The sequence below is a fragment of the Phaenicophaeus curvirostris genome, chromosome 8 (assembly GCF_032191515.1).
Source record: "Phaenicophaeus curvirostris isolate KB17595 chromosome 8, BPBGC_Pcur_1.0, whole genome shotgun sequence".
NCBI lineage: Eukaryota > Metazoa > Chordata > Aves > Cuculiformes > Cuculidae > Phaenicophaeus > Phaenicophaeus curvirostris.
The window spans coordinates 11,659,644-11,684,643 of NC_091399.1; the positions used below are offsets into that span (position 1 = coordinate 11,659,644).

Sequence of the window (25,000 nt, forward strand, 5' to 3'; positions counted from 1 at the left end):
CCTGTACCTAATAGATCATGAAAGCTAAAGGAAGAACATGAGAACTATTCTATAAGTATCAGTCTAGGAAAAAAAATAAACAAGTTACAGAGTAGTAACATTAACAAACACAGATAGTGTGCTCCCATTAAGGTCTGCCTGTTTATAAAGAACTTTCTGGCTCTCTCCCTGTGCACACTTACTGACAGACAATATGTTGCTCTAGGGCTCTGGTGTTTGCAAAGAAAAATTTCCTACAAGCTGTTTGAAGTTACTTTTCATGATACTGCTGTCTGGTGACAAAGACTAAGGAAACCGGTTACAGCATATTCATGTTTTGGGCTGAATCCATGTTCACCTAATTGCTTGATATAAAGATGATTTATTATACGTCTAGTCAGCTGCCACCAACAGAAGTCTGTGAAAGTGAAGCTGTTCGTACTTACTCCAGTTTCTCTCTTTAGGAGACAGTGGAAAACAAAAAAATTTTAAGATATTTTCATTAACAACAAATTCAGGTCAAAGCTTTTTAAGTACTATAATACTGGACATAAGAAAAATTCTACAGACATACAGAATTTTTGGAAAAAAAAAGAAAAAAAAAAAAGACTCAGGCTAGCCAAGGACTGCAGTGTACAGCGCACACCAATTTGGGTCCAGGATCCCTTCAGTTGTCCAGAGATAGAATAATAAGGCATGAGCTCATACAGCAGCTTTGTTTCAAGTTGTGCAATATTCCAAACAAGTAGTTACGTTCCTCTTTTTAAAAAGAGGTTTTGTATCATGAAGTTAAACATAAAAGACCAAATTGTTTACATCCATTTTTGTTTGCAGACCAGGTCAGGATTATTTGCCACAGGATAGCTTTCAACTAAGTATCTGGCACCTCTGGCAAATCTACCTGCTTCCCTGGAGAAAACGTGGAGTTAAAACACCAGCACAGTGTTCGTACACTAAAAGTACATCCCAAGGTACATCTATCGCTCTTTCAGATACCACCAGCTATGTTTCATATGGTATTTAACTAGGCTGACCTGTTTTACTCAGGGCTCCCCAAAAGCTGTTAGTAACAGCAACTCTCCCCTGTCCAATTCAAGGTACGCTCTGCAATAATTGCATTTCAGTCTATGCCACACCAGTTTCACTTCCACTCATTTCTTAAGCTTGCTTAAATAAAACCATATTCATGTCCTTGAGTTATTTTGTTTTAGTTGACAGTCCCTAAAACACCTTAGTGTCCTTAGTCAACTCTCCAGCACTTCCCTGGCTTTTCTTGGGGAATAACCCACAACTGACACAGGAAATGGGAAGAGTTGTGTGCATGAAATAGTGCAACAACGCTTAAATCTGGAAGCAGTATGGCACTAAGCATTACATAGCTGGCTTGGCATCAAGACAAACATGTCCCTTGCTTGAGCATTTCAATAATCAGAAGAGAGAGGGGAACTAATTTATAATGTCAGACTGCTTAAGCAACATTGCTTTGCACAAGTGCTGAACAAAGATTAAATGTAGCAAGCACCTCTGCTAGCTTCATTTGCAGCCTCCCTCTTTGTAGGTTGAATTGTATTAATTTACCATTTCAGACAGCAACTTCTAGTTCTCAGGAAACAGACCCATAAAGGAAACACGCTGGCGTTAAAATCAAACATTAACCAGTGATGCAACTTTTGCTTTCCAACTTTAAAAGCCACACCACCACTAACACACACAAGATGTTGTAGTATGGAGAAGCGAAACATTCATTACAAAACCTTCCTTCAAACAGTACTAAACAGATTCAGATTGCCATCTATCTTCAGAGTCTTCACAGAGTCATGCACTTGACAAATAAATACTGCTACCTCGACTCAGTCTCCCAAAACAAACTCGGTTCGGAACAAAATTAAACCTCCACTCCAAGGCAAGCTGTTATTTCTAGTGCGAGGCGGTAAGAATGTGTCTCTCACGGCAGAGTTTTTGTTCACACTCTGGGTAAGTCAAACAGCTGAAAGTGCAAACCATACCAACTTTACATTGGCCAGCTTCTTACCTCAGCTTATGAAAGCCGCTGTCTTCGAAGATGCATCTTCAAGGGCCTATAGGGACAAAGCTAAACTAGATTCCCTCGCACATCTACCATTTACATTTTCATATAATTTCATTGTAATAGGAAAGTTCATCTGGTTTTTTAGCTAAGGGCCTCTTTCTTTCAACTGAAAGAGTGGTTTGTTTAGGCAGCATTTCTTTTGTCCAGTTTCCCAATGAAAAAGTTCTTCACCGGTTTCCTAGCGAAGAGTGGCCATATTGAAAGCCTGGCAACTTCCTCACAGCCAGCAAGCTGTGTAAACGTGCACAATGTAGGGGTCCCACATGTATAGCTTGCTGCAAGCCAATCTCAGTGTAAACCATTGGAAGGGCAGAGTGTTAAGCTAACAGTTTATCCCTCCTAAGCTCAAAAGAAAGTCCTGCAGTGTTTCTTTTTCTCTATCTCTTCAGATTAGCAAACATAAACATGTTACAGAGCTCAAATGGCAGGTACATCTGTGCAGCTTTGAGCCCCACATACGACAGTGACACAATGTTTTAACCCTGCTGGCGCCAGCTGTATACCAAAACATTTGTTCTTTTCCAAAGTGCTATTTCACAGCATGTGCCAAAGAGCAGTTGCAACTGTTTTTTTCATGTTTCAATAATCACAGGTAAGACACGTGGTGTTTAGGCAGATACCAACTCAACTGCCTCCCTGAAAAAGCTACAGATGGAATTATGCACCCAACCATTGTTCAAAACAAACAGCTATTCATTACCCCAGCTACACATTTGAATACTCTCACTGATGTATACGTTAACTTCCTGACATGATAGGAAATGTGAGGAAAATAAGGGAGATTTGTCAATTAAACCTTATATTCAGACTATGGTGTCACGCTAGTCCTGATTACAAGGAGTCACAAATCTAATGACTGCGGATAGGTCTCTTCAGTTTGGCAATGCATGGCAGGCAACTATCATTTAAAAATGAGACTGTTAGCATCTTGCAAATTCACGGCTAGGTTTCCATTGCGCTCTGGCTGCTGAATTACTCATAGCAAATAATTTTTCTTTTAAAAAATGCAGCCCACACACAAATACAAATAGTGAGGAAAATTTAGCATTAAGCACAAGTGGCAACTATCAGGCACTAGGAAACTGTACAATATCCCTCTAAAGAGGCCAGAAGGCACATGCCTTTGAGGGATTGTCCTGTGCTGCTAATAACAAGTCACTACACTGTAAAATTTCAGGTGAAGGGACAATGTTTTCTATCTCATGCTGAGAAATACAATAGGAATATTCTCAGAATACTACTCTGGAGAATGACACCCTGAGAGATTAAAAGCTATAGAGAGGAAGCTTTGGTACTTTCCACAACCATAACTTCCTTTGGACAACAAAATGCAAACAAAGAAGCTCCAAACTACTGCGAACTAAATCAAGTTTATACCCAGCTTGCTAGCTAGTTAAGCTGTCAAAGCTGAAGCGGGGAGCAAAAGTCCCACACATCAAAAGCTATTCCAGTTTGCACCTACTGCCTGTTGAGAGCTTAACCCTTATCTACTCATTCAGTATACAATCAAAAGTCATGGAACAGGTGATCTTGAGTGCTATCATGAAGCACAGGCAAAAGAATCAAGTGATCAGGCCCAGTCAACACAGGTTCACAAAAGGCAGGTCTTGCCAAACTAACCTGATCTCCTTCTATGACAAAGTGACTCGGCTGCTGGATGAGGGAAAGGCTGTGGATGTGGTCTTCCTGGACTTCAGCAAAGCCTTTGAGACAGTTTCTCACAGTGTTCTGCTTGAGAAACTGTCAGCCTCTGGCCTGGACAGGCGCACACTCTCCTGGGTGGAAAACTGGTTGGATGGCCGGGCCCAGAGAGTGGTGGGAAATGGTGTGAAATCCAGCTGGAGGCCAGTGACAAGTGGGGTTCCCCAGGGCTCAGTGCTGGGTCCAGCCCTGTTCAATGTCTTTATCAATGACCTGGATGAAGGCATTGAGTGCACCCTTAGCAAGTTTACGGATGACACTAAGCTGGGTGGAAGTGTTGATCTGCTGGAGGGTAGGGAGGCTCCAAAGGGATCTGAACAGGCTGGACCGCTGGGCAGAGTCCAATGGCATGAGGATTAACAAGGCCAAGTGCCAGGTCCTGCACTTGGGGCACAACAACCCTGTGCAGCTAGAGACTAGGAGAAGAGTGACTAGGAAGCTGCCTGGAGGAGAAAGACCTGGAGGTGCTGGTTGATAGGGACTGAACATGAGCCAGCAGTGTGCCCAGGTGGCCAATGGCATCTTGGCTTGTATGAGAAATGATGTGACCAGCAGGTCCAGGGAGGTTATTCTCCCTCTGTACTCGGCACTGGTGAGACCACTCCTTGAATCCTTGTTCAGTTCTGGGCCCCTCACCACAAGAAGGATGTTGAGGCTCTAAAGCAAGTCCAGAGAAAAGCAACGAAGCTGGTGAAGGGACTAGAGAACAAATCTTATGAGGAGTGGCTGAGGGAGCTGGGGTTGTTTAGCCTAGAGAGGAGAAGGCCGAGGGGAGAACTTATTGCTCTCTATAACTCCCTGAAAGGAGGCTGTAGAGGAGGGAGCTGGCCTCTTCTCCCAAGTGACAGGGCGAGACGGAATGGCCTCAAGCTCCATCAGGGGAGGTTCAGGCTTGACATCAGGAAAAGATTTTTCACAGAAAGGGTCATTTGGCACCGGAACAAGCTGCCCAGGGAGGTGGTTGAGTCACCATCCCTGGAGATATTTAAAAGACAGGTGGACGAGGTGCTGAGGGGCATGGTTTAGTGACTGATAGGAATGTTTGGACTCGATAATCCTGTGGGTCTTTTCCAATCTAGTGATTCTGTGAAAAGGGAACCTAAAGAGATCAGGATCACATGAAACTCAATAGCTGAAGTTTCTAAAAATCAGGAGTAAAATCTGGGGAGATAAAAGGGATGGAAGAAGAATCAAGCCTACTGCTGACATTTTCAATTCATTTACTTCCAAAGGAGTGTTTTTTTTCTACAGATCAGAGAAATGGTTTAGCACTAATGCAAAAGTTAGATATAAGAAGTCTCTTGTATGTGAGTTTTAGCCATTGAGAACTTGCAGCTGAGAAGACAAGGAAAAAAAACCCTATATATATATATCAGCACTGCCTTCTGCCACAACATTTTCATACTTGATCTGCAACTCCAGGCAGGCCAGCAGATAGCAAGCTCTGCCAAGCTGCTGAATTCCTGATTTACTGTTAGAAATCCTATTAGATGAGCCCAACTACAGCTCTGTCTTCCTCAGACTCTAAAGTGACCTTGTTTTCCCATTATATTCTACCTGCATGTAACTGAAAACTGTTTCCAAGCTTTGTTTATCAGCTATCATCACACAGTTAGAACTTACGTCCAGCCCCATTGCTGGTGTGGCACCTTGAAGCAAGGGCTTAGTTACTGGTATTTTGCTACTTGTTGAGCCATTTCCAGAGGCTGGAGACAATGCATTCACCATATTATTATGAAGCTGTGTTGTCCCTCCAGTGACGGCAACGACTGGCTGGGATGCAGGTAGAACCCCAGAAGACTGGAGCTGTACCACAGTGGGCTGGGGGAGCACAACAGACTGACCTAGAACACAAGAACAAACAGGAACGCTCAGCATCAATTTTTTCACATTAATATATTCCACAGGACAGGAATAAAAGAAAAGAAAAATAGCTCAAAATTCTGCAGGGCTCTTAATCCTTCCTGCAAACTAGAACTACATACATTAAAGGAATCCAACAAAACAAGCCCTCTCCCAAAGGCTCTTGAAATTTAATAAGGTGACACTTGTTGGAAACATGTCACATTTCAGTATTGCTAGCACTTGATGCACTTAGAGCAACTTTTTCAAAGAACTTAGCCAGCTAACCTCAATCCCCCTTCTCCCTTTTGTCCATTCCGATTTTATTATTGTATTCAACAGAAAAACTTACCACATAGAAGTGACTTATACTATACAAATCAATTCAGAAACAGCATAAAGATAATGAATGAGAAAGAACAATGCAAGTTATACTTTCAAAACATAAGTTAAAGCCTCAATTCACACTAAGAGGAGACCAATGATTTTGAAAAAAAAATCTCATGCAAGATATTTCACGCACAAGCTGAACAGAGCTTAAAGAAAAGCAACAGGAAAAAAAATGAGGTAATGTCAACAGTTTGAAATGGAATTAAAACTGCTCACTTGCAACAAATTTCAGTCCAACAACTGTATTTAACTCAAACAGATGCTTGAGTAATATTTTGTTGTCTGAAAACACACGAACATCTCTAATCCGTTGTAACAGGATGACCTCGCCAGCTTTCAGAATCAGCATGTTCCAGCTGAGCATTCCAACAATGCATTACAGCATTCACCCAAACTTCTGGAAGGTGGAAAATGAAGTAATTTACCTAGTGTCAAGATCTTTTATGTATAAGGTATAATCTTGAAGACATCATAAGTTAGTACTACCCATTTTAAAGAACCTCAAATGGTGAATTTGATCGCTTTCAACAGGTTTTTTTAATGCATAAAGTATGTGATGACACTTTTTTCCTTTAAGCTTTCATGAAAGGGACTGTAAAAATATCATTCCTCATGCTCTTTTGGAAACAAAAGCACATTTCAAACTGGTAGCACCAATTTGTCATGTGCAGGGGATTTTTATTAACAAAAAAATTCTTATGGGTTTGTTTATGGAAGTGGCACTAAAGAATTTTTAAACACACCATCAGTTAAAGTAAATACATTGCACGGCCATAGTTTTCCAAAAGTATTTACTCTATAGTGCTTCACTGAAACTACGCTTCTGACTTTTCTTCAGGGAAAAGGAGAAGCTGATTTTCACCATACTATATTCCATCCAAAAAGTCCATATCCCTGACATTCCTTATTCCAGATGATATTTTATCAGTTGGAACACCAGAAGGAATAAGAATTAGGTCATGCTGACTGTGTTGACCTATGTTTTAAGCAGCCCAATAACCTTAGGCACGTTGTAACAAGTCAGTATCTCCAGCTTTGGCTTAACTCTGGATTGAAAAGCAATAAGTAATGCAGATTTTTTTTTCACTATTGCAATAATTTCTAGATATGTGCCCTTATATTCGACTCCTTTTTCTTCCACACCTCAGTGCCTGTGCAGTCACCCGCAAGAGTCTGCAGCCATCAACTGGCAGAAACAAGTAACTGCACTGGCAATTTCAGCAATAAAAGTAATGTCCCTGCTGACCAGCTGAAGAGTATAAGAATGCTTGGGATTCAGGAATGAAGGCCCAGATTACTTAAAAAAATCTGTTGCAGGGCAACAGGAGGAACGAAGAATTACCATGGACAGGTAATCACTTGCTTCTTGTTAACATCAGCTTGCAGCTGTAGGTGACTACTCTAACCTCTGACAAGGCTCTTCTAGCTGATTTCACAACATCCTACTTTATGGTGTTTAGAGAGATGAAAAGCCATAAAAAAAAGAGCTTTTATCACTCCTTACAAGCTTTCAAGCTTCATTTAAGTTATCCTAACTGATTCTGCTGGATATTCCTTTGGTTACAACAGCACTGTCATCACCTTATGCACCACTTGTCATTACAAGTGGAGCAAAGGGTCCCTACAGATCCTTCCAAACCAGCAGTTTGATCTTTCCACAACTACTAGTGCTCTGTATAGTGTCTTTGGCTGTACTGTCTTCCATTCCACACCACACCCACGTAAGTTCTTTTTCTTATACAACTATATAAGAGAGGAATAAGGCTATATTTTCAGCCTAAAGCTTTTCAGCAAAGCATGGAGGACCCCTCTTTATTTTCTTACCCTTCCAGCTTCATCTGTCAAAGCTAACTTCATTCTAGCAATTATCTCAAACAGATATAGCATTCACCCCCAAGATCTGGCCCAGTCAAGAAGATTCACCTACCTTTAGCGGGTGCTGGCTGGATGTTAACAACCGGCTGATGCTTTGGCAGTGGCACAAGTGTGGGAAGAGTCTGAATAATGATGGTTTTAGCTGGGATACCAACATTAGCCTGAGACTCGAGTACAGCAGGCAAAAGGGGTTTGGGTTGTATCGAAGGCCTAGATGCTGTCTGACCACATCTCTTCAAGGTCCTTGCAGAATTATTTGCTAGGAAAGGAAAAGGAGTCTGAATTGGACCAGAAGATACAAAATACAGAATTCAAGCAGTAATAACATGGTATGATATTGGGGGTTTTTTTTACCCATCTATCATATTTGTTAAAAATAGACATTTCTGATCACAACCTCAAGTCAGAAATGAAAGGTATATACTAATATCTGTTAGTTAAGCATCTGTATGCAAAACAACACACTTGATCTGAGGAATTAAAGTTACTTAATCTTTCACACCAGATCGAGAAGTGATGCTGACAGCAGGCTTCTTCTCTCCAACTCCATCAGGGGACACAGGGCTTCTGCAGCTCTTGCTGTAGAGGGAGGTAGGAGATATCTGGGGGCTACAACTGAGGTCCACATCATCCTGCAGTCAGAAATTACATTAGATTAATGCTTCATAAGTGTCTTCTAGCACTTCAGAGTGTAACAACCTTTCATCACATCTCTGTTGCTGCTTCAGCAAACAGGAGAAAGATTTTGTTCTGCAGTTTTATTCTGGTTAATGCTAAGTACCACTGAAAAACAAGTGAAACGGGGCAAAGACCAGCAACTGCTAGACTTCAGAAGGCATTTTGTTTGGCAACAAGGCCAATACACACAACTGAGAAAGAGAACTGAACAAGCTCATTTTAGAATGGGCCACAGCAGGAGGGGAAGGAAAAGATCAAAGGAAGTTGTTTTTCTAAAGGCTGGAAAAATAAGCTGTTTCCTCTTATGCCACGAAGTTGGTCAGACAAGTAAATCAATGGGCTTTTTGTTTGTGACAAGTGGTTCTAAATGACTGCTGCTATCAGCGTTACATGGAAGCTTCTGCATACAGGCACATTCTGCACTGGAGACTCCACAGATGACGGGGAAGGGACCGAGCAATTTGAAGTGGATGGCGATAAGGGTTCTGTCTTCACACTTGCATCTGCAAGAAGCAGGTAAATAAATTTTAATGCACAAGCATTTAACAACGGAGATCAGTAAAGAACACATTACTTTGCACCACCTATTTAACTCCTGAAGCAAGGCACAGCAGAAAACATAGCAAGAAACACTAAACAGTTTAGCTTGTAGGGCAGTCCTTGCCAGCTGTACCCATCCTACAGAAGCACAGCATGACTTCTCATCACAGAGCTAAATACTGTAGCACATCAAACAGTTTCACATAAGTTACCGCTATCCTAAAGTTAGAACAGCTTGCCCTTGTGGAGTGGGGTGGGGGGGAAATAGTCACACATGCAAAATACAAAAGTTTAATTACCAGCATGAGGGTAGCCTGTAATATTCCAAAGATCCGAGTTCCACGACATCAAATCCAAATCAAAATGAAAGTTATAGAGATCCTTTGCCTGAAATGACAGTTTAGAACAAGAAACAATACAAAAAGACAATATACATTGAAACCACCAGCCACCATGTGCATATTATCACAGCTCTGGAAAACAAAGCAAAACTACCACTTCAGTTGCTTTAAGGTATACAGAGATAAAGACCCCTTAAAAGGGAAATTCTCAACTGGAATACACAAGACAAGGCTTCTTTTAAAACTTAGAGCTGTAGGAAAAAAGAATACCAGCTTAACACCATCACTACTGTTATCAGCAAAGTGAAAGTTCTAAGCCCAGTTGCTGGACCACCTTATGTAAAACACAAGTTTTAGCAACTTGTTGACGTCCTTCCCTTCATCTTCATTGACAGATTTACTTAATGCCCTTAAATCATCATATCTCAAAGTACTTTACAAGCAAAAGCAATATCAGTTCAGTTTACAGGCAGGAGGAGAGGCACACAAGGACCGATTTGCTTAAGAACTGATGAATGGCATGTATTAGGTTTCCCTATACTTGAACAAACTGCTACCATCATCTTCTAAAGCCAGGGACACTAGTTAAGTTTTCCAAGAGAAAAAACAGAAACTAAAATCACTTCATGTATATTATTTATTGTACGACTTTTAAAACACTGATCAAGCTTTTGCCCCACTTTTTCTGCTGATGCAACTGTAAGTCAGTTCCCTACCGAAACATAACAGCTTTATGAGCACTTTGTCTGAAAAAACTAAACATTACCTACCCAATTTATACAACAAAGATTTTCTTGCTAAAAAAATCCCCAAATGTATCGCTCCTTATGTTCTCAACTTGACTTATAAAAGGAGGCTCAGAAAGTCTGCAGACTGCCCAGAAATTACTATTTGCAGACTAGGACAAGCAAAAATCTGATCAGAGCATACTTACAGGAAAGAAAACCAAATCTCACAGCCTGAGCTGTTTAGTAGGAGCCTCCACATAGGTAACTAATGTTGAGCTGTGGATGGCCAATGCCCTGTCCTTGTACAATGCAGCAGTTCCCAGATTTTCTCTGGCACCAGGCTCTACAATGCCTGTAGGAATGCTTTTAGTACCTTAGGTTTATGCTTGATAACCCAAGGGCTGTGCTAGAGATGGGCTAGGACACAGTGAGCAGTGGGAAGCACAGAGGGTGGAGAATCCATGAGCTGAATGCCCCGCACCAGAAAAAGCAGTATATATGGTGGGAGAGTGAAAACATGGGGTTTAATACATAAGGCTGCAGACAAAGGGTTTAGGAGAAAATCTGAAAACAGACAAGAAGACAGGAAGCCATCTGCTAGGCCAGATGATGAAGCACGGCACTGATGGACGAAGGCATACCGTACACACGCTTCTCCACATCTCTCAAGCTCCGCCAGGGGAGGTTTAGGCTGGACATTAGGAAGAAATTTTTCACAGAAAGGGTCATTGGGCACTGGAACAGGCTGCCCAGGGAGGTGGTTGATTCACCTTCCCTGGAGGTGTTTAAGGCACGGGTGGACGAGGTGCTAAGGGGCATGGTTTAGTGTTTGATAGGAATGGTTGGACTCGATGATCCGGCGGGTCTCTTCCAACCTGGTTATTCTATGATTCTATGATTCTCCCACAACCCAGAAACGAGCCTCCCCCACTAGCCCTGCCCGACAGGGGCGTCACCGTTACCCACCACCAAGACCGCTCCCTTCTAACCTCGACGTTTCAGTGTCCGGCTCGGACAGCCGCGGGTCCTGAGCCGACGGCTCCCCCGCCCCGCGCCGCTACGGGGGCCGGGGCCCGAGCGGCCTCCCCCGCCCAGTACTCACGTCGGGCTCAGCCTCGTCCCTCGGGGCCCGCTGTGCCTCCGCGGCGCCTAGCAGCTCGTTCAGCTCCTCGCCCAGCACCGCTTCTGCGAGAGGGAGAGACAGCGGCCTCAGCGACGGCGCGACCAGAGGGCGAGGGCGAGGGCGCGGCCCCGGCACTCACCCCAGTCAAGGCCGCTCCCCGGGGCCGGTAGCAGCCCCGCCGGCTCCCACTCGGCCTCCTCCGCCGCCGCCGCCATCGCTTCCGCCTTCCTCCCAAAATCCACGTCTCGTTCCGGGAGGCGCCCCGCCCCGCCCCTACGGTGGCCGCCGGCGGACACGCGCGGTCCCGCGGCCGCTCCGCTCCTGGCCCCGCCCCCGGGCACGCGGCGGCGGCTCAGCCCGAGCGGAGGGGAGGGGGCGGCTGCGCGAGGCAGGGGGCGGAGCGACGACACAAGAAGCAGCTTCTTATCACAGAACGCGCGTTATCTTTTATTTAAGCTTAAGTAAAGTTTTATCTCAGTAATTGTGTTCCTTGAAAGTTAGACAGAATGTCCTTCTGATAGCGTGTTTGCTTTGGAAACGGTGTTTTTCCCACACACTGTTCATTCTTTGAAACTGATAACATCTTGTGTGAAGTACAATCTTGTGTGAAGAATCATAGAAATCATAGACTCTTGTGTGAAGAAAATAGATATGTCTATTTTCTAGTTGCCTCTGCTTGCAGTATTTCCCTATATCTAAGTGAAGGCAGAGCAGAGAGCTGAAGCCAGCTCCAACTGAGCAAGTTTTGACTGTTGTAAAGTTTCATAACATTAAAATCAGACCTTGGAAAGTAATAGAATATGCATAAGATTTCTGGGAAAAATTATACATAGACACATCAGTGGGAAATATGTTCTGTAACCAGCTTTTTTTCTCCTTGCATGTGATGGAGATCACTCCTGCATGTTGCCCAGGCCTGATATAAGGATGCTTGCTTTCTAGAACTCCAGAACAAATCTTGGAGAGTTTAATTTGCTGTCACTTTTGGTAATGGGGACACGGTGCGTCTGGGCCACAGCCAGGCTGTGACCACTCCTTCCTTTCTTAATGGGTGACCCCACCTGGGGCCAAACGTGACCCACAGCCGAAGCTGAGGGGAATGCTGGAATGGAGAGTGCAGGGCGTTGGGAGCGTCTCGCACCTTACAGGTTGGCGTCATAAGCTGCATTGGTGAAGATACCTGGTGATCCTAGGTCACTGGGAAACAGACAGTAGGGAGTCACCTCAGGGAGAGGGCAGGGGTTAGCCCAGCCCCTGAGGCTGCTCACACTGCCTACAAACCAGCCTCAGGTGGGCAGAGGCAGAGTCATCCTCTTGCAGAGCACAGCTCTCACCTGGTGGGGTTCAATAGCTTCTTCTTCTCCTCTGTTAATGTAATGAAAATGTCCACATGGGTAGTGCAGATAGAAAAGAAAGAACCAGATCAGTTAGTAAAGGACTTGAGTGAGAAGCTGCAGCAGCAGCATCTGAAATGGAACCAAGTTTGACAACCAGAGGGTGGAACGGGAAGGGGAAATTGAAACAATTGCTTTCTGTCCCTTGCAATTAAAGTGTTTTCCTGGCTCTGCTCTCCAAACCTGGCTGTTGACGCTTCCATCTGGACAAACTGTGAAGTAGGTGCTGCCAAGACTAAATGGACTTGCAACAAATAAAATACACGGCCACACTGCTAAACTCTTCTGATCATCCCACCCTCCCCATGGACTCCGTAACCCCATGGCCTGAGAACCTCTGGCCAAAGCGATGGTGGGCTCCTGTACCTCTGTCACTGAGCCGCTTGACGAGGACGGCGATGAGCGCCCCGGAGAGCACAACGCCAGCTACCCCCAGAGCGGTGCCGCTGCTGTAAGCCAGGACTTGCTTTAAGAAGGCGGCGCTGTCCTCTGAAACAAACCAACAAATCCACGAGTTAGAAAGTTATCAGAAGGACTTCACGGCGCCCAAGCTGCTGGGGTACTCCTCACTGCATTCAATATGTGCTGCAGGAAGCTGGACACCCCCCAGTGCTAGAAGAGCAGGGGATCCCACCGTACCTGCACACACAGGAGGATGCCTGGTCCAGTTCCCCGTGGCTGCACAGAGGAGCACCTCTGCTCCCATCCGAACAAACCCCTCCTCGCAGGAAAAGGTGCATGTGGCATTGTATGTAAAGTTCCCGTACATGTGAGAGCAGCTCAGCTGGCCTCTGTCAGGGGGGTCCAGCACCGGGCAGCTGATGGCTGGAGATAAAGCATGGTGGTAGCATCAATAGGACAGGACTGATGATGGTGGGATGGGGACGTGTGGGCTATGGAGCCGGAGGATGAGCTGCCATGGACTAGGGGTGCTAAGGGGAAGGGGATACTGGGGAAAGCAGTCTGCTACAACAGAGTACTTCCAGACACCTGTAACGGTTGGACTAGATGATCTTAGAGGTCTTTTCCAGCCTTAATGATTCTATGATTCTATAATTGATTGTATGTGATCACGAGATCTACCTTTGCATTGCAGGCTGTCCCCAGTCCAGGTCCCCATGGCCGTGCACTCACGGCTTTCTGACCCCTATCAGCACAAACCCCATCTGGCAGGACAAGGCACACACTGAGCCAAAGGTGAAATCCCCAGGGAGGTGGGAGCAGGCAGCCTGGCCCATCTTGGGGGTGGCCAGTGCTGAGCATTTGATGGCTGCAAGGGTGAAGAGGCATGCTTTGAATAGGAGCCTAGAAGGCTGCACTGTTGGAATCCAGAGACTGGAGAACATCGTAATGGCACACCAAGGTCAACAACACCCTGAGCTCTAGCAGCGGTTCTACCTTCACAGCGTGGGGCGTCTCCAGTCCAGGACCCTGTGGCCATGCACTCACGGCTCTCCATCCCCATCAGAGCAAACCCAGTCTGGCAGGAGAAGGTACATGTAGAGCCAAAGGTGAATTCCCCATGGAGGTGGGAGCAGTTCAGCTCTCCGTGATCTGGAGCATTGAGCACTGGGCAGGCAATAGCTGCAAAGACAGGGATACTCTTCAAGGAGAAGCTTGGGGATTACATGACTAAGCTGTTGGGACAAGAGGACCAAGACAGCAGAGAACAGCCCAGAGTCCACCCCACAGCCAGTGACACCTTGAGTAGCCGGTCTACCTTTGCATTGTGGGGCATCCCCAGTCCAGGTCCCTGTGGCTGTGCACTCACGTCTCTCCACCCCCATCAGTGCAAACCCGGTCTGGCAGGAGAAGGTACATGTGGAGCCAAAGGTGAATTCCCCATGGAGGTGGGAGCAGTTCAGCTCTCCCTGATCTGGAGCACTGAGCACTGGGCAGGCAGTAGCTGCAAAGATAGGGATACTCTTCAAGGAGAAGCTTGGGGATTACATGGCTAAGCTGTTGGGACAAGAGGACCAAGACACCACAGAACAGCCCAGAGTCCACCCCACAGCCAGTGACACCTTGAGTAGCTGGTCTACCTTTGCATTGTGGGGCATCCCCAGTCCAGGTCCCTGTGGCTGTGCACTCACGTCTCTCCACCCCCATCAGTGCAAACCCGGTCTGGCAGGAGAAGGTACATGTGGAGCCAAAGGTGAATTCCCCATGGAGGTGGGAGCAGTTCAGCTCTCCCTGATCTGGAGCACTGAGCACTGGGCAGGCAATAGCTGCAAAGACAGGGATACTCTTCAAGGAGAAGCTTGGGGATTACATGACTAAGCTGTTGGGACAAGAGGACCAAGACAGCAGAGAACAGCCCAGAGTCCACCCCACAGCCAGTGACACCTTGAGTAGCCGGTCTACCTTTGCATTGTGGGGCATCCCCAGTCCAGGTCCCTGTGGCTGTGCACTCACGTCTCTCCACCCCCATCAGTGCAAACCCGGTCTGGCAGGAGAAGGTACATGTGGAGCCAAAGGTGAATTCCCCATGGAGGTGGGAGCAGTTCAGCTCTCCCTGATCTGGAGCACTGAGCACTGGGCAGGTGACAGCTGCAGGGTAAGTAGGCATACTTCAAGCAGAAGCCTGTGGACTATGAGGCTAAACCAAGATGAGAGAACCAAGACACTGGAGAACATTCCAGGGTCATCCTGAGGCCTGTGATGTCTCAAGCAGCAACTCTACCTTTGCATTGTGGGGCATCCCCAGTCCAGGTCCCCATGGCTGTGCACTCACGGTTCTCTGGTCCCATCAGCAGAAACCCTGTCTGGCAGGTGAAGGCACATGTGGAGCCGAAAGCAAAGTCCATGTAGAGGTGGGAACAGTTCATGTCTCCCCAGTGTGGTGCACTAAGGAGTGGGCAGCTAATGGCTGCAGGGCAAATAAGCACACTTCAACTAGGAGTCTGGCGACTATGAGTCTAAACTGCTGAAATGAGAGCATTGATACACCAGACAAAAGCACAGAGTCACCTCAAGCCCTTTGACACACTGAGCAGCAACTCTACCTTCACAATGTGGAGTATCGCCAGTCCAGGTCCCTGTGGCCATGCACTCACGGCTCTCTGGCCCCATCAGTGCAAACCCTATCTGGCAGGAGAAGGTACACGTAGAACCAAAGGCAAAATCCCCATGGAGGTGGGAGCAGTTCATCTCTCCCCGATCTGGGGCACTGAGCAGTGGGCAGGTAATGGCTGCAAGGATAGAGATATGCTTCAAGCAGAAGCCTGGGGGATATGAGGCTAAACTGTTGGAATGAAAGGACCAAGATTCCTGAGAACATCACAGGGTCTCTGACACCCTGAGCAGCAACTTTACCTCTACAGTGTGGAGAGTCACCAGTCCAGGTCCCTGTAGCTGTGCACTCACGGCTTTCTGGCCCCACCAGTGCAAACCCTGCCTGACAGGAAAAGGCACATGTGGAGCCAAAGTTGAAGTCCCCGTGGAGGTGGGAGCAGTTCAGCTGGCCTTGGTCTGGCACGCTGAGTGCTGGGCAAGTGATCACTGCAGGGCGAAAAGGCACATGTCAAGCAGGAGCTTGGACACTGGACTAAACTGCTGGGACAAAGAGACTGAGGAACATCATAGTGTCACTCCACAGCTAGTGACACTCTGAGCTCCAGCAGCAGCTCTACCTTCACAGCGTGGGGTATCCCCTGTCCAGGTCCCTGTGGCTGTACACTCACGGTTCTCTGACCCCATCAGTGCAAACCCAGTCTGGCAGGAGAAGGTACACGTAGAACCAAAGGCAAAATCCCCATGGAGGTGGGAGCAGTTCATCTCTCCCCGATCTGGGGCACTGATCACTGGGCAGGTAATGGCTGCAATGGAAAAGCAGGTCTCAGGGACAGAATAGATGAGGTTAAACCTAGGGATTAGGGCTGAATCCCAATCAAACAAACCCAAATCTATGGTGGATATGCCTTTGATTTAGCTCTCTCACCCAGACAGGTTTCATGGTACAATGATTTTTCTGCCACACGAGTGATTTCTGGGGAGGAGGCGGGAAGGGGAGGGGGAGGCTGTTGCTGTTCTGGTAGAGCCCTGTTTGTCCTCTGCCCTACCCCAGGATGCAGCCCCTGAGACAAAGGACCACAGCTGCTGCAGTCCTACTTGCCTCTCTTCCTGGAGGGGAGCAGAGGCTTGGCTCCATTCTTGTCACAACGACAGTGGGGAGGACACTCAGATGTCCTTGTGGCCATAGTGGACTGGGATGGGATGACTGTGATGGCTATACGGGTTGTGTGCCAGCCTCCCCAGGTTGTGTTTTACTGCATGCTAGGGCAGCACCCAGCGTCTGCTGGGACAAGTGGCTCCACTGCTTGCAGGACATCAAACATTACCAGCACCCAGCCTGGGTCAAACAGACCCATTCCCTGCATCTTCTCTTTTCAGACTGACACCAAACACTTTCCTTGGTAGACTATTCCTTTCATAGCTAGTTTACAGGCAAGACTAGTTTCCCCCAGAATCCCCAGAGGTGTCTATCAGGGCCCCAAACCCCGGTACTGAGGCACCCCCAACCAGGCAGCCCAGGCTCTACTTTTGCAGCATGGAGGGGGCCTGGTCCAGACACCACCAGCTGTGCACTGCAGCCTCCATGCTCCCATCAGCTCAAAGCCCTCTTAGCAGGAGAAGGCACATGTGGAGTTGAAGGTGAAGGTGCCGTGTGGGTGGGAGCAATTGACTTGGCCCTTTTCCGGGGCAGCCAGCTGCAGGCAGAGACACGGTAGCGCACAGCACTGTCAGCTACACAACAGCAGGAGCCTCTGCTCTTTTTCAGAGTAAACTCAACTGGCAACAGTTGCTGATTCAGCTTCATTATCAGCAAAGGTGACCGACTAACTCATCTGATTCTTCACAAAAATGAAATCAGTCATACATATAGCCAGCAGGAAAAAACAATGAGTTGAGAAAGCAAGCCTTTGGGAATTTGAAAAGCCTGGAGTGGGCAGGTTCAGGCCAGCTTGCCTGGGAGGACTTTCACCAAACTAGGAGCCAGCTCCTGATGCTGCCATGGTTAGGGATGCTGGCCATGGGACACTCACATCCCACATCCATGCCTGTTTTCCTTAATTGCAGAAAGCTCTGCTGGTCTCAGCTGCCTAAAGCAAGGCCTGGGTTGGACCACAGGCCAACCCAGCGCAGGCGTCATCAGCAGCACTAACTTCACTGCAGTGGTTTTTTAAATATATATACACAGAGACTCTGCCCCTCCCTGCTGGGTCTCCCAATACTGAGGATCCCCATTTGTGTCCTGTGTCCACTCCAGTCCTTGATTTATCCCATTGAACCATGTAGTGGTACAGAGAAGGTTGGAGCAGGGCTCCAACACCCTAGAAAAAAGCCCAGCACTTCTCTGGGGCACCCAGGGCCTGGCTGCAAACCCTCAAGCTGCAAACAGGAAGACTTTCCCTGTCCCTGCGGTGTACCATACTGCAACTTTCTCTCCTTCGCAGTTTCCTGCCCTGTTCTGTCCCTCCCAGCTCATATCTAACCTCATCTCATGAGTACTTGCCCCTGCTGAAGGTGGCCCAGCCCAGGTAGCCCCTCTACTCTTCTCTGATGATGCCCAAGATGTGGAACATCTTCCTAAGGTGGATCAGGGTGGGCTCAGGGAGGTGGAGATGGTGCCACTAGGGTGATGGAGGTGCTAAGACACTGTCTTGCCCTTCGAGCATGCAGGGTGCTGGTGCATGGGTGGGATTCAGGACAGCAAACGAGCACTGCGCAGATGGGGAGAGCAGGGGGCTTATCCAGAGCTCACAGAACCCCTGCCCATTGCAGCCTCATTGGGGAGCTCCTTCCCCAGAGGGCCAGGGCACTCCAAGCCCAGCTCATTGCTTGCCTGAGCAGTGCTGGCCCTATAAAAGCCTCAGGGCTTCATACCTGAGACAGAGTCCTGGCAGGCCCTACCTGTGCACGTGGGTGTGTCTGCTGACCACTGCTGGGAAGCCAGGCACTGCAGTGTGCCCTCCCCTTGTCGCTCAAACCCCTCCTGGCACCTGAACACGCAGGTGGAGTTGTAGCTGAAGTCTCCATAGGGATGGCTGCAGTTCATGTGCACTCCCTTGGGCTCGAGCTCAGTGCACTGCGCAACTGGGAGAGACATGGCACCACCAGCCCATTAGGAGCATATTGAACTTGCCTGCTTTGCCACTGAGAGTCAGGCTCTCCAGAAGGGAGGGAGGAATGGGAATGGACAGCTCACCATTCTCACACTCAGGGCCATGGAAGCCAGGGTAGCAGTCACAGTGGTAGCTTCCAATGGTCTCCACACACTCGCCATGTTGGCTGCATAGGTGGGGCTGGCAGGAAGCTGCACACACAGAAGATAGTCATCAGGAGCCAGTAGCCACCCTGCCAAGATTCCTAGCCCACCCAATCCAGCTCCTTGATGCGGTCTCCTTGCTTACCCAGGTAGCACAATGCCTTTTTCCTCCGGTTGCACGGCTCATCATTCCACTTGCCCGACTCCCGCTGTCGCTTGATGTAGATCTCCACACAGTCCTGATTGAAGCGGCGGTTGTTGGGCTCCCCAGCTGCCCAGTTCTCAGCCTCTTTTGTCAGCACTTTCTTGGTGCCCACCCAGGTCCAGGTGCCACCCAGTTTGCGGATACCAATCCAGTAGTAGTGCCCGTGGAAGGGCAGGCTCTTGTTGAGGTACTCAATCTCCTGCTTATTCTGGATTGCCACCAGGTCAGTGAAGAAGGTCTGGCAGTAGTTCCTGGCCTGCTCCCACGTGTAGTCTCCTTGGTTACTGTAGTGGTACGTCCAGGCACTCACCTCCACCTGTGTCACCACGCCTTTCAGAGAGGATGAGGTCCAGCTTTGGGAAAGTGAGGTCTGGGATGGGGTCCTTTGGGTGGGCTAGGGATGGAATTAGTGCTAAGAGATATCAGTGACCAGCTGGGGGAAGGAACAAGTGTGTGTGAGAATGGGGCTCTAAGAGTGTACAGTGACGTGGGTGGATTAGGCATGACAGAAGGAGCTAAGGTGGGACGGTGGGGAAAATGGGGTGAAGGCTGAGACAAAGGTCAGCATGGGATGGGGCAGGCAGAGCACAGATGGCAGAAGAGCCCCAAGCAGTGATGCCAACCGTCCTCCAGCACAACAGTTGAAAGCCCAGCCCTGCAGCCCTGCTCCCTTGCCCACAAATGTTTCCCAATGGGGACAACCCAACCTCGAGATGTTTTCTTACACATGGTTCCTTCCTTGAGTGCAGAAGTGTACCACTCCTGTTTTCTTGCTTTACACTTCTACATGAGAGTCAGCTCGGAGCAAGGCAGAGCAATGAGCCTGTCCTCATCCCAAAAGCATTTGGATCCCGAGCCACTCATGTAAGACAGAGATGGTCTGAAGATTCTTGTAAACTCAGTATTGCAAAACAACATCTTGCAAAAGTCAGGTTCACATCCTGGCCATGCCTACCAGGCAGGACAAAGCCAGAGATTAACTGGAACCCGCACCCAGAAGCAAAGGTCACTTTGCTGAAGCCCTACTCTTATTTACAGCATTTCACACCACAACTTGATGCATTCAAAGGATTTTAGCTACACACACAAAAAAACCCAACTCCTCCCTCTTCTCCAGAAGCAGACAACTCCACAACTGCAGAAAGCAATACAAGGATCATATCTCCATCTGTGCAGAGGGTGAGATAGGGATCAAAGTTTGTTCCAAACAACCAGCCTGGTGTACCCTGTGTCTCAGGAGAGTGTATTGCACTGTGGTCATACAGGCAAAAGTCTAGGCATCGCCAATTACATGCAAATCTAGGGCTTCCCCAGTCTAATTAGGGCTCTGATTTTGTCAGTAATTACACATTTTTCTAAGCAAATTTCCCATAATCTGTCTGTTTTTCCTTGTGAAAGGATGAACTATCCACTTATTCCACAAAACAGAAGCCAAGGAAAATATGGCCTTCAACAATAGCCCTCCTTTTCACCCCTTGGAAATTTGGGGCTGCAGGACCTCCTGGGAGCCTACCCCATCCTCAGCTCCTACCACCTGCCTTGCAGCTCTTGCTACCTTCCCAGCACGGCTCAGGACAGCCACCCCACTACTCTCATACTTCCCATCCCCAGACTGAGAGGGACCAAGGGAGCCCACCTGCTACATGCTGTCCTGCCTCTTTCCTCCAGCTCCACCAGTAACAACCTCTGTAGCATAGTTCATAGTTCCTTCCCTTCAGCCTTATGTTACTTCTCCCTGCCCCACCTGGAGCTGAATCCTCAAGTGGGTGCTGTTTGTGTTTTGACACCTTGGCTCTCCTGGCGACTCCTGATTCCCCCCTCCAGGGAGGTGTTCATCACCCACTGCACTTGGGGTACCTTTGCGTTTTTGTTTTCACCTCAGAGGTAAATCTCAGACTCCTCCTTACCCTTCAGCCTTTGCCTCTGTTCCTTAGCTCAGCCACAAAAGGTTCTTTGGAAAATAACCAGGCTCATGAAGGATCTCTGAGGTCAGAGCAGGCGCTGGCAGCTTTTGCTCTGTGCAATGCCGATGCGTGAAGGATATATCCTACAGGCATCAAACTCAAATTAGGTACTGATTTCTTCTCCTGATGTCAATTAACAGCTTTTAACCCTGCATGATGCTGTTCCTAGCCTTTGCACCTGTGGGTCCTGATGGTAGAGCTCCTGCTGCCTTTGTCCAGTTCATAGCACAACGCGCTGCCTGCTATGCTGCACTTGGGGAACCAGACACCACACACGAAGCCTGAGTGTGGACTGGCCCTACCTGGGAGGGCATGGTCCTTTTCCAGGTCTGGCTGGAGGGAGCTGGCTCAGGCAGATGCAGACCCCTCCTAGCCCAGAAAGATCCAGTCCTGGGGCTGGCAGTCATGGGCAGGGAACTGATGAGTTCCCAAAATAACTTTGCTGCCCTTTTCCAGTTTCCCAGACCTGCGGTCTCCTCAGCGGCTTTGTCATGCTGGGCTCAAGTAATTGAGTGGGTGGCAGATGGCTTACCCCAAGTGATGGCAACGATGCCCAAATAGCAGAAACCATGAGATCCCAGAGCCCACGTCCTCCCAGCAGACCGCAGTGCCTCAGCAGTACCCTGCATGCCAGAGAGGGAGGTGTGAGCAAGCACATTCCACGGGGGTTCATGCACCCAACCACGCACCCACACCACCATTAGGTAGTCCTGGTAGCCACACGGGCACATTGCTTCTGTGGGCTTGCATGCAGGCATGCGTGCTGCTGCTGGCCAGGTACAGCTCTGCTGCAGAAAGGGTCCCTCCAGCAAGGCAGTTTTGGGGGTGCTGTGCCCACAGCACAGATGGGCACTTGGGGAGGCTGTGCCAGCAGTGCACTTCACTCCTGGGGAACCTCTGAGCCCAGGGCATGCCCTGTGTCTCCCAGCCCTCCCTGCCCAGCCGGTGCTGGCATTGTCTCTGCAGCAGAGCCCTGTGTGCCTGGCATGGCCTTGCTGCCTGGGCAGTCTCTCTCCAGGGCAGCCTGGGTCCATCCCATAGGTCCCCAGCACTGGCACTGGCTCCTGGCAGTGCCTTCCCATAGTCTTGCCCTCTCTTAACCACCTTTGCAGAGCCCGGTCCTGACTCATCCCCAAGGAAAGAAGAGAGACCTACCATGTTGGTGCTGCAGATGCACCTTGCTCAGCTGCTGACAGCCTGAAGCCGTCTGGCCCTTGGTGGGCAGCAGGGCTTGCACTTCCTCTGAGCATACGGAGCATGGTTCCCTGCCCTTGGTCTCTTCCCCTCCCACCCCACCCCTGCTGCCAGACCACATCCTGCCTTGTTCCCCGCTTCCCCTGCTGCAGGGTTCTCTTACCTAGAGAGACCCTGCTTGCAGCTCCAGGTTGGAGGGTAACAGCAGGCTCTGTCCTGGCCATGGCCCTGGCAAGACTCAGCTCGTCACCTGCCCCATAGCATGGGAGTCAGGTGCATCCCCATGCTGCTATGGGAGCCAACCCCCAATGAGCCAGGCTTGCCTGAGACCCCCCAGGACGTGCAGAAGGGTCCTGCTCCAGCCAATGATGCCCAAAGCATGGATACCTCTCCAACTCACCATGTCTGTGTTGCAGTGCCCACGCTGGTAGCTGGGGGACAGAGGAGCAATAAGGGGTGATAAGCTCCCAGGCGGGCTGAATGGGAGCGTGGCTCACAGCCTCCCCGCTCCTGCACCAGATGCTCTCCTCACTCGCAGGATTTTTGCTCTGGCTGTGAATCTTCATATACCATTTATAAACTGTCACTTACACAATGTATTTTCCTGTCTTTGCCTTTAAGCCTTCATAAGAAAGGTTGAAGAACGTGCCAGAGGAACTTCCCCCGAGTTGGTAATATCCTTTATGAACTTCCACCAATGCTTCAGAAACATGTCTCATTGTATTCACCTCCCCTTGGATCATTCTTGAATCATCATAAATCTTTCCTTATCCCATTCTGCTTCTAAGGAAATTTGTGTTGGCAGGAATTACTCTGCTCATTTCCAGCTAAAGCCAAAGTGAGAGCCATGCAGGTCACATGTATTTTCCATATCCAGAGAAACTGATGCTGCTCCAGTGGGACTCATGCTAGACAAAAGAAGGAGCCCATCCCTCAAAAGCCATAACCCACTACAATGACTTTATACTTGGCCAATGTAAATTAAACTCAGTTCCTGTCTCTGGATATCTCCTTGCAAAATGTTTTACTGCAATTGTCTGTTTTCATGGAATTGTTGAGGATAAGCCTGTATGTCCAGTAATTCATGAGCCCTTTCTAAGCAGCTCATGTGCAGAGGGTATACCGTTATGGCAAGGGAAGAAGCAGCCAGGATGGCAGAGAGGCTGAGGGGATGCTTCTGAGGCAGGAGAGCATCTCCAAATGCTGAGGGTTTCGTTCCCACCTGTTGGGAGACCCATTGGGAGTTAGAGGGGTGCTCAAAAGTGCATGGCCCTGGAGGGGAGCAGGCTGTGCCCCTGCCAGCTTCACTTCTACTGAGACCTAGCATGGTAGGGCAGAGCAGTAGAAAAAAAAATTCCCACCTTTATTTTTGCAACTACAAGTATTTTCTGGTATTGTTTTAAAAACAGAAGCAAGGTGGCTGAGAGCTGAGCAAGGTGGGTGAGCATGCTGCCAGTGCAAAGGGTAGAACATGTACAAGTTCAAAGCTGTTTGTGGGGTGCAGGTATCCCCTGCCTGCAGGTACCTGGGCTCTAAGACGTGATCCTGCACAGCAGGACCAGTGCCGAAGGCTGCTTTACAGGTAGTGGAAAAATGTACCCATGGTGGGAGGGAGAGAAGATTTTAATCAGCTCTGCATTCTCCTGGGAATCTCGGGTGGTTTCCAAGGCTGGCTACACGGGAAGGACTCAGGATGCATTTCAGGGCACACACTCCCTGATGGGTTCCTGCTGCCCTGTTTACCAAGAAAGGGCCCATTTCTGCCTTACAGGCTGAGTAGTGCAGAGATTTAGAGATTTTCTAGGTGATGGGATGGTACATTCTCTGCCCCTGGCCACCCCTCCAAGGGCTCAGTACAAACTGCAAGACAGCACTTTGCTCAGTATGGACTAGAGGGAGCAGGTACAAATACATCTTCCTATGTCACCTCCTCACTGTCCCTCTGGACTCTGCAGGGATCTGGAGTGGAAATGTGCCTCCTTCGCTGTGCCCCAGTCCTGAGCAACAGACAGAGGTCTCCTCTGAGAATCCTGCTCCAGGCTGTTTCAGTGGGGAAGGGAGCATGGGTGCTGCACTCCCACCTGCAGACCGCTGCCAAGGGTGCTGTGTAGGCGGCAGGGCTGGAAAACCCACCCACAGGCTGTGACCACAAGGCTTACTGGGGGAAGCAGCTGAGCTGCTGCAGCCATCACTGCCTGCTCAGGCAGATACTTTGTGCCCTCTCGATGTGCCTCGGCCATGCAGGGGGTCATGCGCAGGGTTAGGGTGTGATGCTTGCACAAGTATCCTGACAGTGCTGGGAGCATCCAGGTATGGATGGGACCCATGGTTCTGCACATGCTGCATGGGGAGGTGGGCACTGGCAGAGCTGGGCAGATGCCCCAGAGCTAAACCTCTGCAGAACTCCAGGGCCAAGTCCAGATTGTGCTCTACAATGTGACCCCTGGGAGTTCACAGGACCCGGTGGAGTGAGATCTTGGGTAAAGGTGGTGCAAGGGGCACCCCCATCACCACCACGCCACTACCCCATGCAGAGCCACACTTGTGGTGTTCTGGGCAGAGACTCCCACCTCACGGTGACACAGCCTGTCCCCCTCCTTGTGCAATGTCCTCCAGAAAACCACAGAGGAACCAAGACACCCTGCCACAGCTTGCCTGCCGCAGCTGCCACAGGCGATACAGCAGGCAG

General features: G+C 48.7%; 2 protein-coding genes across 9 annotated transcripts in view; both read right to left on the reverse strand.

Moving 5' to 3' along the window:
• The window catches only part of ATF6 (activating transcription factor 6), an 82,994-nt gene extending 71,443 nt beyond the window's left edge, over positions 1-11,551 (reverse strand). For both annotated transcript variants that reach the window (XM_069862462.1, XM_069862463.1), the window contains exons 1-7: positions 11,426-11,551; positions 11,266-11,348; positions 9,394-9,481; positions 8,963-9,057; positions 8,379-8,508; positions 7,929-8,135; positions 5,393-5,613 (exon numbers count right to left, since the gene is read on the reverse strand). In XM_069862462.1, the coding sequence (XP_069718563.1) occupies positions 5,393-5,613; positions 7,929-8,135; positions 8,379-8,508; positions 8,963-9,057; positions 9,394-9,481; positions 11,266-11,348; positions 11,426-11,501 (900 nt within the window). In that variant the 5' untranslated portion in view covers positions 11,502-11,551. The remainder of the gene's footprint in view (positions 1-5,392; positions 5,614-7,928; positions 8,136-8,378; positions 8,509-8,962; positions 9,058-9,393; positions 9,482-11,265; positions 11,349-11,425) is intronic.
• Positions 11,552-11,706: 155 nt separating this feature from the next.
• Positions 11,707-22,860, reverse strand: LOC138723450 (P-selectin-like). 7 transcript variants are annotated; one of them, XM_069862472.1, is made up of 17 exons: positions 22,712-22,860; positions 21,650-21,740; positions 19,094-19,483; positions 18,889-18,996; positions 18,594-18,776; positions 16,313-16,498; positions 15,996-16,181; positions 15,686-15,871; positions 15,364-15,549; positions 15,045-15,230; positions 14,723-14,908; positions 14,401-14,586; positions 14,079-14,264; positions 13,320-13,505; positions 13,047-13,169; positions 12,621-12,651; positions 11,707-12,483 (listed from the first exon to the last, which is right to left on the reverse strand). In XM_069862472.1, exons 1-17 carry the CDS (start codon positions 22,712-22,714, stop codon positions 12,429-12,431), a joined length of 2,658 nt encoding a protein of 885 aa, XP_069718573.1. In that variant the 5' UTR covers positions 22,715-22,860; the 3' UTR covers positions 11,707-12,428. The 7 variants fall into 7 exon arrangements, with proteins under 7 accessions (XP_069718573.1, XP_069718571.1, XP_069718572.1 ...); XM_069862470.1 differs by having other exon boundaries at positions 19,094-19,547; XM_069862471.1 differs by lacking the exon at positions 22,712-22,860 and adding an exon at positions 22,273-22,399.
• Positions 22,861-25,000: the final 2,140 nt, after the last annotated feature.